The sequence below is a fragment of the Pteropus vampyrus genome, unplaced genomic scaffold (genome assembly GCF_000151845.1).
Source record: "Pteropus vampyrus isolate Shadow unplaced genomic scaffold, Pvam_2.0 Scaffold82, whole genome shotgun sequence".
Classification (NCBI taxonomy): domain Eukaryota; kingdom Metazoa; phylum Chordata; class Mammalia; order Chiroptera; family Pteropodidae; genus Pteropus; species Pteropus vampyrus.
Genome location: NW_011888863.1, coordinates 7,834,949 through 7,852,982, shown reverse-complemented (window position 1 = coordinate 7,852,982; position 18,034 = coordinate 7,834,949). Strand labels below are relative to the sequence as shown.

Here is an 18,034-nt window from a genome sequence, read left to right as displayed (position 1 = left end):
GAATATTGTTGCATCTGCCTTAAGGTGCTGTTCCAAGTGCCTGAAAGCACAGAGAGCTTGAACTTGATTAAACATCTGATTGTTTTGAGTCTCACTTGCTAACGAAAGTTTTTTTGGCAGAATTTGGTTTGAGACTTGCTTTCATGGTAACATAGGATTTGGGAGCGAGATTATAGTGAAAGAGAGCTGTACAGCCCTTCACATATTTCGGTAGTTGAAGACAACAGATAACTACGAAATGTATTAATTATATCAGACAGTCATTAACAGTTGATACCCAGAAATATCATTGACCCTTATATATTCAACATGCCTCTAATCACTATACTGAATTATCTTATTAATTTCGAAAGATTTTATTAGTTGATTCTCTTGTTTTCTTCCTAGGTACAAAATTAAATCTGCAAGTAATGATAATTTAATTTTTTTCTTTCTAGTACTGTCTCATTTTTATTTTATCTTATTCCTAAGAGCTCCCAAAGTGATGTGAGTGATGACATTATTTGCAATTCATTTGATTGTCCTCAATAATATGGACAGTCAATATAACCAATACAACAATCAAAAAATAAAATCAATCAAAAATTTACAAAAATTAAGCATTTACTGTTCTTGTGACTTTGGACACTCTATTTAACCTCTCTGAAGTTTATTATCTTATCTGGAAAATGGATTCTGATAATAATTGCTACTTGTTAGTATTATGGCAAGAGCTAAAGGATATGATTTGTCTAAAGTGATCAGCACAAAGCCTGGCACCTGGCTCGGTAAATAAATAGCAGGTGCAGAATTTGTGATATAGGTTCCTGTTGGGTATGATGGGGCACAGAGGAGGAAGTAATCAGTTCTTCCTGCCTAGGGCACAGCAGTGGGAGAGGCTGAAAGAAGTTTATATTTCCCAGGAGGAATCAGGTTGGTGAATAAATTTCAAGGAAAGGGAATGCTATAGGTAAAACATAAGTATGGAAAACGCAGGCAATGTTAGTTTAAGGGACCGCAAAATATATGAAATGTTCGGAGCAGAGTCTATGATATGAAATGTGGATGGAGGTATACCTGGAGATAAAGCCAGGATCAGAATGTAGCAGGTGTTTAATATTATGTCAAGGAAGGAGTTCGGAGCTTCTGTTGGTAATAAATAGGTTTTATGCAATGGAGCCATTTGGTCAGGTAAAACTGTAGAGAATTTTCTCTTGGAGACATCTTGGTGAATGAAGTGAGAGATTGGAGGCAGGAAGACCAGTTAAGATCTCTGAAGTCTAGAAAATAGTTGGACCTGGAAGCAGAAGCCAAAGTGGGGAAGTATTAGAGGAGAGGGAGAAGGAAAAGAGAGGACGACACCAGGTTCTCACTTGGAAGAGAGGTGAATCGGACATGTCTTAGTATCCTGTGGTTGTTATAACAAATGACGACAAATTTTGTTGGCGTAACACAGCAGAAGTTTATTCTCTCACAGTGCTGGAGGCCAGCAGTCTGAAATCATTTTTTGCTTAGCAGAAACTAAGGTGTTGGTAGGGCTGCTCTCCCTTTGGACAGTCTAGTGGAGAATCCACCCATTCCTTGCCTCTTCCCGCTTCTGGTGCCGGCATACCTTGTGGGCACATGACCTCAGTCTTCAAGAGTGGAGTCTAGAAATCTCTTTCTGCTCTGTTCGCGTCCTCCTCTCTTCTGTGTCAGATCTCTCTTTGCCGTCTTCTTATATGTGATTGCATTTAGGGCCCACTCAGATAATCCAGGATAATCTCATCTCTCATCTCAGGTGCTGTAGTTTAATCACATCTGCAAAGACATTCCCCTCTCCCCCAAATAAGGTCATATTTATAGGTTCTGGGGATTAGGGCCTGGTTTGTGTGTGTGGGGCTATTATTCTACCTTCCATGGCGGTTGCCATTTCAATGAGATAGGATGGTGAGATTAGTTTTGTATATGAGTTTTAGGTTTTTAAGAAGACCCATACTCTGTTCTCAGTCTCTTTGTATCCCGTCCATTTTGTTAACATAATGTTGTATTTCTCTTTTAGAGCCGAAATCAGGGATTGGATTCTGTATCTTTTTTTCTGATAGCTTGCATCACTGCGAGTAACCCTTACAATATTTCAAACCAATCAGTTCTTCTATTTATTTTAGCCCAGGAACACCAGAACTCTGAGATATGTCAGATTTTGAAAAAGCCTGGCTTTCCTTTTAAGTAATGTTCAAGAATATTTGAACATTACATTTGAATCTTTTTTCTAATGATCCTATTCTTCAGAATTACTTGGTATCTTAGATTCCTGCTGATTTTGACTCTTCAGTAAGCATCAATTTCAAAATACTTCCTTTTTTTAAAATTTCTTATGCTTTACTTTTTGCCTATGCACAATCTGTTTTCCCTTGCCATAGAAATTACAGTTTCAGGAAAAATATTTTTTTCTTAAATTTATATAGCTAAATTTCCAGAGATAATGTTTGTTTAATGAATAAAATAAACAATGAATAAATGAGTCAGAGGAGATTAAGTTTGACAGTCAAAGCACTTCCAAAGACTTGAACAATTTCTGTTCAGTTGGTTAAAAAAAGTTTTGATTTCCTTGTTTTTATTTTAAAAAAAATCTCCGAAAAGCATTGTGTGTATATGTTGAAATATATATCAAGAACTTCCTAATTCCAATCTATCAGACAATATGATGCCCAAAATAAGGGCCCTGGGTGACATGGGGCTTGTTTCCAGTCCCAGGAAGGCAGTCACTCTCAGGTATTTTCAGTTAATGGAGTGCTTATTAGGGCAAAGGCCCCAAATGCCAACTTCCTCTTTTACTCTTCTTTCCATAATGAAACACCTCACCATATATAAAGTGTAAAAAGCTGATGCTTTTGGTTAGATACTGAAACTTCACGCATTCAGTAGTTGCTGTTGAACCCTTGCTTAAGTGCAAGCCTGTTAGGTTTTGCAGCTGCGCAGTGGTATTTAGCAAACTCCTTGCAGGTGGTCAGCGGTCTTGAGACTACACTGAATAATAGGTAAATAAAAGGTTTCTAATAATTTCCTAAATTTTAATTAAACCCAGAATCATTTTGCTTATAGATATGGAATAGTTTTCAGGGAAGATCATATGATGCAGAGATGTCCTCTGTCAACATGTGGAAAATTTATGCTGAATAATGTTTGTAAAAAGCACTGGTCAGCTCTATAGGCCGTAGTTTTGTTCCTGTGGAAAATGAAATATAACCATTTTTTTGTTGTCGTTTAGCTTTATTTACAAGCTATAATTTTGTTCTTATTAAAAATTAAATAGAACTATTCCACTCGGGTACAGCAGTAGAGCCCCTTTAAATGTCTAAAAGCTTGTTAATCACAAGTAACAGTGCTTTCTGAAATTCACTTCATACCTTCAGTTTGAGGACTTATTCACTAAAACAAGTTATATTGTACATTTTGTTAAATTAGCATTGTAAAAGGTCACAAGTAGTAAAATTGTCTTTACTCTGAAACTATTTACTTAAAAATTCATAATAGATTTTCTAAAATAGATTTTTTTAAAAAAAATTGTGGTAGTATAATATTTGCTTTCCCTTTAAAGCATTTTTAAAAATTCAGTATTTACTACACTACCAAAGAACAGTATTTATTAGATGATTTCATTTACTGAGTAGGAGAGAGTTAGCAGCAGTCCTGAAATTTTAGTTTAATTCAAAAATCACTTTTACCTTAATAGATCATGTTATTATGCTCATTTTACATAAGAATTGGAAGTTTTAATTTTTCACTAATAAAGCCTTATTATATGTAAATATAAAAAGATACTTGAGCTTTTTAAAATAAGGTACTTGATTCAAGATATATATTCATTTAGATTATTTTAATTTTATAGACATACCTATAAATTGTTTTTTTTTTTCTATTATAGTAAAAAAATAGTTGAGATCAGAGCTAATTTGTACCTATTTATTTTTTTAGTTGCAGCTGAATCAATTTGACGTTTTAGGTTATTGTTCATTCTCTCTACAATAAGCTTAATTTATCTACCATCCAATATTGCTATTTAGTTAATTCTATAAGTATGTCTTCCTAGTAAAATTCAGCCTTCTTGAAATAAGGGAATATGTCTTTAATATTTATTGTATCTTTGGTAGTTAGATCTTGAATATAGAGTGTTTGCTTGAAAAATACTTGCAGAATTGCACTGAAGTTTAAAGAGAATTTCTCTTTTCCAGGTAGAGAAAGACAAACCTGAGATATCATTTTAAGAGGCTATACTAACTGGCTGTTTAGTATAAGTCTTGGAATGCTATTTGAGAATAAAAACTATTATGGTCAAGAAAACTGTAACATTCACATTGGCCACTCAACGCAGTTCTGTGCTAATGACTTTATGAGAAAGTATCTTAAAGTTGGGAGGTGACTTATTGGGCATAAAATCCGAGCAGGTAGGGTTATCGGATGAACTAGCTGATTATTGTCATCAAGGGAGGACAGCTTGTTGTATCAGTCTTTGTCATAAGGGACTCATATCTATGAGGATTGAATAGTAGAAGCGGGTAGTCAGGGGATCCTTTTGCCTGCATAGTCCTAGAAAGGTGTTAATAAATTCTTGCACATCTACTCCTATTTCAGACTTCATATGAAATACATCTCTTCCATTAACTCAGTATTTCTTCATGCACGTTAGACTTTGATTGGACCTTAGGTTTAGTTACGCTATTTCAGTTGTATTCCTTTAAGTCTATAGTCCAGACACTTCAGTTGGAGTTTGAGGATGAGTGGTTTACTAGAACAGCTCAGGCGATTCACAGATTATAATTTTGATTCTGTTAGTTCTTCAGGTAAATTTTCTAATTCACACACTGTATTTTTCCATAATTTCTTCTCAGTAATTTGTTTAGTTCCTTGTTTTGGCTGCATAGATTTACAGAATAGAATGACACGTTCAGGACTTTTCACCTAATGAAGTTTGACATCATGTTCTAAAATTATAGACATAAATTTATAGGCATTCTAGCTCAAGCAAATGACACCTTCATAGAAGGAAGAAGTAGCCTTCCCATATAAGTATGTAATCACTATGTCATATACCCGAAACTAATATTTTATGTCAACTGTAATTGAAAAATTAAAAAAGAAAACAAGGCAGATGTGAGGTGTGTGTGTATGTCTGTGTGAGGGCATACTCATGCTATTTTTCAAATTACCTCATATGGAAAACAAAAAATATTTTTCTGTTAAGTGCAGCTATGTTTGGCCTCCTTTCTCTTCATTCTGTAGGCAGCATCTCTCTTCATGTTTGTCCATGAACTACAGTTTATTTTATTTGATACTCTAGTGGCTCAACCGATAGATATAACTGAGGCCTTCTACATTTCCAACTCTCACAGGAAAATAAGTTGATTTTTCTGGACTTCTTTAGACTGCAAGGGATTTTGTAAAGAACAGGGAAATCAGATTCGGATTTGGCTGCATTGGATTATTCTGTACTGGGTTATTTGCTCTTATTCATTTACTCAGTGTCTCTGAGCGTCAGTTTAGTTTTTTGTTTATTTTTTTTTTTTTTTGTAAAATGGCCTTTGCAATAATACCTTTCTCATTTTACTTAATGTGAATGTACTTTGTTTCTAGTAGGATTTAGAAAGTGAAAAATCTTGCATTCTTGTCATAAATCCAAACTGGATGATGTGTTTTGATAATCCCTGCTATTTTACAGTATGTGTGTGTGTGTGTGTGTGTGTGTGTGTGTGTGTATGTGTGTATATATATACACACATATATAATTTAAGAATATTTGCCTTTTCCAAATTTTTAAAATCATATATGTTTGAGTAAGTAGTCTTTGGAAATTAAATCTAGTCAGAGGTGGTCTATTCTATTACAGTCATATGACCAAAGTATAGATGAAATTTATCATCAGACAGTACAGGGAAAGTTAAATTATAAGTTTCAGGGATTGTTATGAAGAGTTTATGGAGTTTTACTTCTCATCATATGAGAAGGATCTAAGATTTTCCATCTCTTTGTTTGGTTTTGACCTTTACCATTATGTGTTATGGATCAAAATGACTGGACGAATCAATGTGAGCAGTAAAATCTATGATGAAGAATAATTATCTTTATTATTGATAGAAATCCAGCATTTTAAGTTTGTGGTTAAAAATCGTAGCTTTTTTTTTTAACCCATTTCCTGTTTGCCCCAAGAATACTTGCTGGTGGTGCTTGCAGCTGCTGCATTTACCCTGGATGACTTGTGGATTATAGTCCTAACCTTACCCCCAAAGTTTGCCGTGAAATATCTTGCTTTTATTATTATTTTTGCATTGCTCTAGTATATCGTTCTGGTTTTATTAATGATATTTCCATTTACAAAATATAGTAATTCTTGATGGCTGAAAATGTTAAATCCTAGAAAGCGTAGCATTCCTGAGCATAATGTTAACATCGTTCTTGAACAGTTGTTAGCCGAAGATTCATTTGATGAATTTGATTTATGTTTACATTAGGATTAGAGACAAGAACTGTTTAGAAATAACTCTAAGAACAGTTTTTATATTTTATTTTCACATTGAAAACCAGTCAGATTTGTTTCAGCCTCAAATAGTGTGTTTATGTAAAATTAAAGTAATGCTGGCAGTGAGCTGCACTTTTTTTTCTAAATGGGAAATGGGTTAAAAGATAAACAAGGCACTGAAACTTACATGATTTTCTTCTAAATATGTGTATAACTTAGTTTTTGAGTTCCAAACACACTGCATTATCTTCCACTGTCATGTCTCCTTGATTTTTATGAACCCAGAAGAAAGAGTTGAATTACAATTTTTTTAGGACACTTAATGAACACAAGCTGGAGACACAGGAAGACCTGGAGAATTTCCCCTTATGTGGAAAACTACTTTTTGTAAAAATACATCACGGTAATTGCTCAAATGGAAATGTTTTAATTTACTCTTTACCAACCGTTGCTGGAGTCACAGTGTCTGCATAGGGTACAGAAGGATCATTTTATTTGATTTCTGACTGGTGGTCTTTGAATCTGACTTAATTCCAAATATAAATATGTCTGATATTTTCTCTTCTTTCTAGGAATCCTTCAAGACATAATCTCATTTTTATTTTGGTTGTGCTACTTGTTCTGTTGGCTATTCTAAAACAGATTTTATCAGTGTACAGTGATTCCACAGAAGCCATAACTTTTGAGAACCTGCAATAAAGAAGGATATCAGATATATATGCAAAATGAAGGCCTTTCAAATACCAAGAGCAGTCTAGATAAATGCACATGAGTCGTAGTCCTGGTGGAGGAATAAGACAGCTTAAAGATGAGATTCTTATAAGTATTATTAAATACAGAAATATAATTTAACTAATACAAATTATTACCAATTAATGGAGAATGAATATGAAGCACACATTTAATTTTTGGAAACTTCAAGTCCTCATTCTTGACAGCCAAGTTTTTCAGACGAGGATATAATTTCAAATGATCGCATTTTAGAAAAAAATTTAGATAGAATTTTTTTTTAGTAATTGGCTGCCTTGTTAATCAAAGCACAGTGAACTTAACTTTTTTTTTTTTATTACTCAGTGTTATCATTATGAGCATAGAGTATAGGACTGCATTGCTCATTGAAGGTAACCCCAACACCAGATGAATCCAGACTTACACTTTCTGGTTTTTTTAAATTCTGTTGTAAATGTTGAAATATGTGTAAAAAAAGAATAGGTAGATGCTAATCATGGCCTTGTCTACCTTTTAATCCTTTCCTCAACTGAGAAGAATCTTCAAGCAAGATCTGTACATTCAATTTAAATTCCCAAACCAAAATAGCAACATAAAACTCATTAGAGTTGATGTCACCTGAATGGCAATAGATGGTGCTTTTGCTGTTGCCTTTTAATTGTATGGACTAATGTGATTATGTGCTCTGAATCTCAAACAATTTTGCATTAGTAGCAACTCACAATTCAATTCAGGAAACATTTTTGAGCATCTCTGTATTTATTAATGAAGGGATAAAAGGAAACCTAAGTTAATTCTCTCAGAGATATTGATCTTAGAATGTGGAGAGTCTTGTTATGGGCTAACTGCAGTGCAAGACTGAACAAATAACCCCCTTAGCTTCCCAAATTCCAGTGATGTTCTTTGAATAAGTACTAGCAGATCTTTAGCAAGTTTTTATTCAGTCTTGTATATATGTGTATAATCATTATATGGAATATATACACATTTGTATTTATTATATATTTATATAAATATTTTGACCTTATATTCATGTAAAAATTTTTTTTATTCAACAGAAATCTTCTTGACAGAGACACATTTTCTAAATCTGATCCAAGTAAGTATCTGTTAACTTGCTTTTGAAACAGTCTACTTATTTTACTCACTTGATTTTGCAAAAATTGTATGAACACATAGTTCTTGTTTAAATACTTGTTTTAAAGTCTAGAAAGCAAGAAGAGGAATGATCGCAAGCCCTGTGTCCTCATCTCTCTAGGCAGTATTCTGGCTAAAGAGGGAATTGCTTAGCATTTTGAGAATAAGACGAAACTGCAGATGACTCCAGTGTAGGACAATTCAGCTTTGAAAGTACAGCCTTGTGGTATGACCATATGGTAGAAATTATATTTGAAAGACAATCCTTACAGGCCATGATTTTAAATGATTTAGTCACTGAGTAATATTTTCCCTTTTTTTTCTTTTTTTAAAACTTTTTGCAAATAAAAACAGTATATAAAGGCATATATGACCAAGTGAAATATATGTTTTATGAGCTTAATTTTTTGATTTCTAATTAGAGATTTTGAAAATTAGAGATATCTTGTAAAATAAAAAAGACAAAAAGTTTTGAATTAGAAAACAGCAAAATTAATATATGTGTCAGCTACTGTTTATAAATCTTGTAATATTTCAAAATTGACGTTAACCAGCTCTCCATCTCTACAAATATGTGAAAAAATGTAGGAAAAGTTTTGTCAGATGTTAGAATTCTTGAGGTGGTCATTGGGAAATGGCATTATAATTTGTGGGTGTTAAAAATTCCTAGGGCATATGTGACAAATGGGTGAAACTTTTTTTATCCCTTAATCTTTACCGCAAATGCTTAATCTTTCTTTTGCAACTTCCCTTTGTGGTTGACAGGATTTCTTACCACATCTGCAGTTACTTCCTACACTGAAGTCTTGAACCCTTCAAAGTCATACATGAGATTTGGAATCTACTTTTTGCAAACTCTTGTTAATATTGATATTTTGACCCTGTTCTATAAATCACAGATGTTCTTAATGGCATCTAGAATGGTGAATTCTTTCCAGAAGGCTTTCAATTTACTTTGCCCATATGTAGCAGAGGAATCGCTCTCTATGGCAGTTATAGCCTTACAAAACTTATTTCTTAAATAATGTGGCTCAAGAGTTGAAATTGTGCCCTGATCCATGGGCTGCAAAATGGATGTGTTAGAAGACATGAAAACTATATTAATTTCGTACATCTCCACTAGAGCTCTTGGGGGACCAGGTGCATTGTCAATGAGCAGTAATATGATGAAAGGAGTCTTTTTACTGAGCAGTAGGTCTTAATTGTGGGCTTAAAATATTTAGTAAATCATATGGTAAACAGGTGTGCTGCCATCTAGGCTTTGTTGCTCCATTTATAGAGCACAGGCAAAGTAGATTCAGCGTAATTCTTAAGGACCCTAAGATTTTGGAAATAGTAAATGAGTATTGGCTTCAACTTAAAGCCATCAGCTGTATTAGCCCCTAATAAGAGACTCAGCTTGTCCTTTGAAGCTTTGGAGCTACATGTTGACTTCTCTTTAGCTGTGAAAGTCTTGAAGGCATTGTCTTCCAATATGTGGCTCCTTTGTCTACCTTGAAAATCTGTTGTTTAGTGTAGTCACCTTCATTAATTACCTTAGCTAGATCTTCTGAGTAACTTGCTCCAGCTTCTACATTAGCACTTTCTGCTTTACCTCTTATTTTTATGTTATGGAGATGGCTTCTTTCCTTAAACCTCATGAATGAACTTCTGCTAGATTCACACTTTTCTTCTGCACCTTCCTCATCTCTCTCAGCCTTTATAAAATTGAAGAGAGTTAAGGCCTTGCTCTGGATGAGGCTTTGACTTAAAGGAATGTTGTGGCTGGTTTGATCTTCTATACAGACCATGTCAGCAATAAGGCTGTTTCGCTTTCTTATCATTGTGTGTTCACTGGGGTAGAACTTTAAATTTCCTTTAAGAACTTTTCTTTCGCATTTACAACTTGTCTAACTGGCACAAGAAGCTTAACTTTTGGCCTATCTTGGTTTTCAACATGCTTTCCTCACTAAGCCCAATCATTTCTAGCTTTTGATTTAAAGTGAGAGATATACAACATTGCCTTTCATTTGAACACGTAGAGGCCATTGTAGGGTTATTAATTGACCTAATTTCAATATTGTTGTCTCTCAGGGAATAGGGAGGCCTGAGGAGAGGGAATGAGATGGAGGAATGGCCAGTCAGTGGAGCTGTCAGAACACACACATTTATCAATTAAGTTTGCCGTCTTATATTTTCATCCCCAAAGCAATTATAATTGTGTCATCCAAGATCACTGATCACAAATCACTATAACAAATATAATAATAAAATGTTTGAAATACTGAGAGAATTACCAAAATATGACACAGTGACATGAAGTGAGCAACTGCTGTTGGAAAAATGGTGTTATAGACTTAACAGTATTGCTATAAAACTTCTATTTGTAAAAAATGAAATATCTACAAAGTACAAGAAAATGAGATATGCTTGTATTGAGGGTGGGAGTTGCAAAAATTAAATATAAAGTGTGATATACTCTAAGTTGTTCTTTCTATGATGACTTTGAGCACAATATGTATTTAGGGAAAGCTCTGACTTATGTCTAGTAACATAATGAAATATTTCAAACTGTTAAACTATAGATTTAAAATTTTCCCACATATGTAGCATAATATAGAAGACATTAGTAAATTATTATATTTTTTATGTGACAAGTTCTCTATATAATAAGTTCTAAAGATCTGATATAGTTTGTTTTTTGTTTTTTTTAATAAAATATTTCATTCATTTTATAATTTACTAGCAATTTTCTTGCAAGAGTAAGGCTAGGGATTAGGAATTAATTTTGATGTTGTTTTGGATAGTTGAAAAATAAATTATACACTTTTGGATCTGATGTCTATAAATGACATTTATATATACATATTTTCATCTTTTGTAGTTTGTGTCTTATATGTACAAGGAGTTGGAAATAAAGAATGGAGAGAGGTAAGAATTAAAACTTTTAAAAAAAATCGCTGTGCTGGTAGATATGGTGTAAGTTACAGTTTGATGAAGATGATACATTCCTGTTTTTAGTTAAGTCTTTTAAAACCCAAAGATTGAATTTCTTCTTTATTTTATGAAAGTAATCTTTACATTTTATTTTTAATAATTCTGAATGTTTGGCTGACTTATGACCTTCCTGTGGAATATTTTACCCTTGAACTTGTACTTTCCCCAGTCAGAAGTAATTTAATGTGTTGCAATCCTTATGTAATTGAAGTCTGTGGACTTAGTCTCCCTTTTAGAGGTCAACTGATGATTTTCATAAAATATCACATTAAGCGTTTTAAGTGGGGTAATGATATCAACTATCATCTGTTTTTTGCCAGTTAGTAACTTATTATTTGAAAATAAAGAAGAAACTCAGTTTCCTAATACAACTATATTTTGCTTAGTGAAACAAAAGCAAGGAGGCAGAATTATTATTTTAATTAATTTATATTTTAGAGTATGTTTATGTTCAAATGGAAGGGTGTGTGCAGGAAGGGAGGCAAGCATATTAAAATAAGAGGTATCTCCATCTGCTTGTGGTTGCTGGTTACCACAGGAAGTTGGTGAATTGTTTTAATGAGGTTACAGGTTCTGGTGTGATTTCCCTAGTGAGATTCGTGCTATTTGTTGCTACAGATTGCTTTGCAGCCAGCCATTTTACCACAGTGTCTCAATTGTGAGATAGAGGGTAAGAAAAAATTGTTGTAATTTATTCCCCAAACTGAGAGAATAAACCAATTCAAAAATTGTCCCTATCGATAATAGTAGGTGGGATACTGAGCACCATTTTCTCTTATCTAATTGCTTCTGCACATTTCCATATGGTTATTTGATATTTATGTCAGATTGTACATAACTAAATGTAAACTCACCATGCCTGCTTCTTCTTTGCTCCAAATATAATATCACCAGCCAAAATACCAAACTGCAATTTTTGCAGCCATCCCTGATTTTCTTTCCCATACCTTCCTCCTTTAATGTTATCCAGTGTTATAAATTCTTTTTCATAAAAAAAGAAAATCTCAGATGAGCCATTGTTTTATTGAGACCCATGTTACTTTTGGTCTTCTGATGAGTCTATGCCTCTCTCTCTTGTTTTTCTAATTATTCCTTTGATCATTTTCCAAATAGATGTTTTTCTTTTGTTCTTCACTCTACAGTTCTCTTTCAAAGGCCTGGCACAATCCTTTGGAATAACTAACTAACCATAGGTTAGGCTAGATAGGGCTGAGGATTTACTAGGAATGTTCAGAAAATAACATTACTTAAGGAATCAATAAAGGAACTGAGATAAGATCCATAAGGTACAGGAACAGGTATCTGGACCAATGCAGATCCCTAATGATGAGGCTTTCCTATTACCTAAGCAATGATATACATTTCTTACTTAATTTAAAGGTCTTTTGTAATAATAATGACTAATGTTCTGAGCCCTTTAGATATATTGACCAATTTAGTTTTCACAACAACCTTAAGAGGTAGATGTTATTAAAATCATTATTTTACACATGAGAAAACTGAAGCACAAAAATCTTAAGTGATTTGACCAAAGTTACCCAGTTGTAAAAAAACAGAGTGGAGATTTCAACCCAGGCCATCTGGCTCCAGAACCCGTTATTCGGCCACCTTGCTTTGCAGAATCCTTATCTGATCTCAACCTTTACATTCTATTTTATTAATGAAAAGAAATTCTATAAATTTATCTTTATTTTCTAAAGCTTGACTCTGAATGAAAGATAAATAGAAGGAGGCTTTTTGGGGGAAATGGCATAATTTTAAAATAGTAACAGAAAACAGTATTTTTCATGTTTATTTTTTTCTCTTTGAAGGAAAAGGAAGTATTAGTAAGAGGGAATAATACTCAAAGGGGGTATAAAAACAAAGTAGAAATTGAGAAAGTGGTGAGAAATAGGTCCCAGAATTGTATAGAGTAGGTAGAAGCAGGTGGACAAATGGGGAGATACCAGTTAAGAGGCAATTTCAATGGACAGAATTTCAAAAGAATTAAAAGTGTAAAGAACTAGAGGATGATCTTCAGGAATAGAAAGGAAATGCCAGATGCAAGAGACAAGCATTTTGTAGCTAAAATCCATGGTATTTAACAGCTAATTGAACTTGCTAGATAAAAGAAAGGGGTGGAAAAGTGAAATACACTATATGAGAATGACAGTTTCCTTATTTTGAGAGCCAGTGTGATGTGGTGGTTAAGAGGGTGCATTTAACCCCTCAGTGTCTCTGTTTCCCCCTCTGTAATGTGGGGAATGATGATAATGATTCTATCTCATATGGTTGTTGTCAGGATTAAATGTGAACCACAGATAACAGTGTCTGGCACACAGTGAGCACTAAATGATTAAGAATACATTAGGATTCTAAGAGATCAAGAAAACTTTTATAAGTATAACAAACAGTAAGTGGCAGGTAAGTAAATTCCTGCATTATAAAATTCTATAAAATTCATTTCACAAGCCCAGCAGTTGATGGGAAAATGACCTATGAGATTAACTTAGCCTCAAACCTAATATGAAGCTGTGGTGTTACACAGCTGCTAAAAAGCTAATGCAATCTGAGGATGCATTGATGGATGTGCAGCGCTTACATCAGGGAGGATAATGCTATTGTGTTAAGCTATATGAAATTGTCATTTTTATAGGTCAAAAATGGTTGAGTGTTGGAAATTTCATGTGATTCAATCGAATACTATTGTATTTTGCTCTATTGGGAGCAAATTTGCAGTGTTATTTTTCAGTTCTTCATTTGAGACCATTGAAATGCCAATTCTGTATTTAAGGAGAGCCACCATCCTGAAGAAAGAGATAGAATCTATGCCATATGAATAAAGGAATGTTTAAATTGAAAGATGCAAAGACTCTGAATAATCATAATAATTGTCCTCAAATTCTTAAAGTATTTTCATTTGGAAATGGATATATACTTACTTGGTGTTGAAACAGAAAAAGGGAAACAAAAAATTTGACCCAAAGGATGGAGAGACAGAGGCATTATTTAGTCTATTGTGAGAAGACCTTTGTAACATTTACAGTATCCCACTGTAGAATGGGTTTTCTAGAATGGTATCCTGGGACTCTAGAGATTGACCTGTATTCAGACAGGTGTTAGACCGATTGATCAGGTAAGAAGTTGTACTTGATTAGCTCTAATTTCCTTGCAAGTCTGCAATTTTATGGTGGTATAGCATTCCAAAAGAGTTTTCTACTCATTTTATCAGTTCATCGAAATATCTTTTAAATATTGAACATTATTTTACAAAATGATAGCAAAAACCAGTATGATACTATGGGGGAGGGGAAGAAATTTACCCTTCCAGGTTCTTTCGGTTGGTCTAATAAGCAAATAGACATGAGACAGATTAACAAGAGAACATGGCCAAATTTAATTATAAGTGTACATATGGGAACCCCACCTACATGAGAGTTAGAGACCCAACATACCTACCTGAGAAGTTCAGGGACAGAAAGAGAAAATGAGGTATAGGATGAGGTAAGATGCCTTTGAGCTTCAGAGAGGAGGAAGATCATTACACGATAATAAGAGCACATGTTCAGTATTTAAAAGTTTGTCTTACTCTATAGTCAGTGTACAAAATATTATTTTTGGTGATAACTCTTATTATGGGAAAGGCCCCTAATTTAAATTCTTTAAAGGAGTCGTAAAAGTCTCTTGTGAGCCTACAGGGTCTCAATTTTTCTTCAGCCAAAGTGACTCATCTTGGGGAGGCCTGTTCTAAACCCCTTCAATAATTACTCTCAATATATTTGGAATCAGACAAATAAAATAATATTATAGATGCTTTATTAATAATTTCAAATATATCTATCTGTTTATCAATTTGGCCTGTATTTATTGGTACCTATTAATTAGCTGCATTAAAATTTCAAAATAGACAGTACAGTATTTCTATCTCAAGGAGCATGCAGCATCATTGGAGAGTTTTACTAGGAACTCCAGTGTGTCTCTACAATCAAGTTACTGATTTAGGTATCAGCACTATGTCTATAATGTAGTGGTTGTGTTTGTATTGAATTTAGATGTATCCTGGAAAAGAACATAGTAGCGAGCATGTGATTTTGTGTTCTGAAATGAATTACTTTCACATAGTAAGGAGGAATAAAAAAATTTAAAAAGGAGTTTAAAATAAAGTGATACAAAATAAAGTGATACAAAAATTATTTAAATTTATTTTGTAGTTGAAATCTGCAATTTTAAAATTATATCTGACACTATTAGAATTACCTGGATATCTTCAATATGTCCTAAGGATAGTGAATTATCAAAAGCTCTCAAAGTAATGAATGTTAAAACTAAGATTATATTTTAGTGCATAATAATTTTGGATCTAGAAATGATACTTAAGTGCCATGAATTATGAAAATATAAAAACCTCTTAGTGGCAAGTGGAAATAGCAAAGTGACATTCCTAAGGATGTACACTTGACTTTGAGAGATTCTGAAAATGTTGCAATTAATTTCTTTGAGTTAAATTTTAGTTATCTATTGGTAATCTATTTTTGTGAATTATTTTTAAACATTTTAAATTATAGGATTGGTTCCAGATTCCCTAAGTTAGTACGTGATGAAAGAAAGCAAGCTGAAGCTCTGTGTAACCCACAGTGATTGTAATTTGGAGGCAAATCTGCCAAATGCTGATTATAGTTTAACTTTGTCTCTGCTTCTGCGCCATTCCATTGACATTGATCTACATTAACATTTATTCATTGCTATTCTGAATAATACATATAACATAAACACACGCATATTCAGAAAGGATGAGAAAATTCTTCAAAACTCAGCTTAAATGTTACTCTATGTACTTGTCTTTTCTAAATTTCACGACTAGAATTTCCTCCTTGCACCTTTGAAATTCTGTAACTTCTATATCTTTCTTATGGTCCTTGTCACCTTCTACTTTAAACCACTCAACAAACATCAGCACTTTTTTTGTGAAGTTATTTTTTTATATGTTTTAGCTTCACTTTTTAACTCAGTGCTCCTTAAAGGTCAAGCTCCTGCACTACAGCCTTTAGGACAGGGTTTTATTCTTAGGAGGTACTCAATTAATATTTGTTGAAAAGATAAATTTGAAGATACCCTCAAATACACACACACTTACCATGGTTTCAGAATTTATGAGTTAGAAGAATCCCTTTAGATCACTTGGTACAAAGGTCACATTTTTCATGTGAGAACATTTATGTGATATGCTAATTAGTTCTGAGTGCCCAGAGCTTGTTTTGCTGTTCTTTATTGTAACTTTATTGACATATTGTGGAATTTGAATAATAGCATCTGTTGAAAACATGCTGTTTACCTCTTAAAGTTTAGGAGATACTCATTTCATTCCTCCTCTTTGTTCTATAGAAATATTAGAGCGAAACATCTAAAATTATTGGTATAAGAAAGAGGAAACCCCACGGTCTATAGACGTCACTGTTGCTAAACCATGAAGCCTGGCGTGGCTCCTGACACTGCCTTCACTATTGGATTCATGTTGCAGAGCAACTGAGTATTTTTGCTTGGTTTGGTTTTCTTTTCTATCCTTTTAAAAAAATTCTTTAATTACAATATACTGCTGAGCATTTGCTGTGTAGAGATTGTCTTCTAGCAGACATTTGAAGGATTCTCACTACAGCTGTCATGACTTCTCTACTGGGACTGATTAAGAGGATTGTAGCAGAAGATGTTCCACATTCTCTTACAAGAACAGCTGTGTAGCATGTGGTTGAAAGAACTTGGAAAAACCAACATGTTCTGTGGAATGTGTAGTTCCTGTTAAGGCATTGCTGTTTTTGCAAAAATATGTTGTATTTTTCTAAGGAAAATACTGTATACACTTATTTGGATTCCTAATGTCATCCATAACAGTTTTGGAAAGAGAACTGCAGATAGGCCTTGAAATATTTCTTCTGAGAAAAGGACTTAAGGTAGTTTTACAAATATTCCTAGCCATAGATAATTAAAGTGGGGCCTAATATAAGTTGCCCATAGTTTATAAGGCGAAGGTGAAGTCTGTTAGCTTTATCAGTATGCCGAGACTTCCTGGCTTTGCTTCTCTCTCCATTTTAATCTGGACTTTTTTCTTTGTCACTGGTCATTCCAAGCTAAAGTTGAGTAACACTAATTAACTTCCCTTCTCTCTATAATTGGACCCATCAATTCTTGGCTGCCTTTGCAATATGCAATAATACCAAACAATAAGTTTTTGTATTTTATCTACCTTTTGAGGTTCTCAGCAGGAGTATTGTTAGTCTGTTAGGAGTGACTCCATTACAGCTGGAGGCAGAAGTCCTCACGCCTGACAATAATTGCTGAATACTGAATAGGAAAACTTAGAGATAACTTGAGGCTTTGGATGATTTCATATTTCTCCAGTGTGGGTTTACTTTTGCTTCTGGGGAGACAACTATATTAGGAAAAATTCACCTTAATTCAGTTAAAGATTTGACTGACTCGAAGCCAAGCTTCATTGCTCCTGAGCAATGCTTTTCTGATTGATTCATCCTTACTCCTTGATACATACTCAACCCAAAGCCTCTGTTGCCTTATTTTTTAAATCCATCTTTTTTCAAAATTTAAACATATTGACAAGTGAAAGGAAAATATAGAATGTGTGTGCATATAACCTCTTCATGGATTTTTAAAAACTCCGTTGTCTTGCCTAGTTTGATGAGACTGGAAATCGCTGCTCAGCTTGGCTTTTCTTTTTGAAATGTAGGA

The 18,034-nt window shown here is 33.7% G+C and overlaps 1 protein-coding gene across 1 annotated transcript in view; it reads left to right on the top strand.

Annotated features, from left to right (window-relative positions):
- Positions 1–18,034, top strand: part of CPNE8 (copine 8) — a 174,822-nt gene that overhangs the window by 15,665 nt on the left and 141,123 nt on the right. Inside the window, exons 2-3 of the mRNA XM_011363179.2 lie at positions 8,263–8,303; positions 11,205–11,251. Of these exons, the coding sequence (XP_011361481.1) occupies positions 8,263–8,303; positions 11,205–11,251 (88 nt within the window). The remainder of the gene's footprint in view (positions 1–8,262; positions 8,304–11,204; positions 11,252–18,034) is intronic.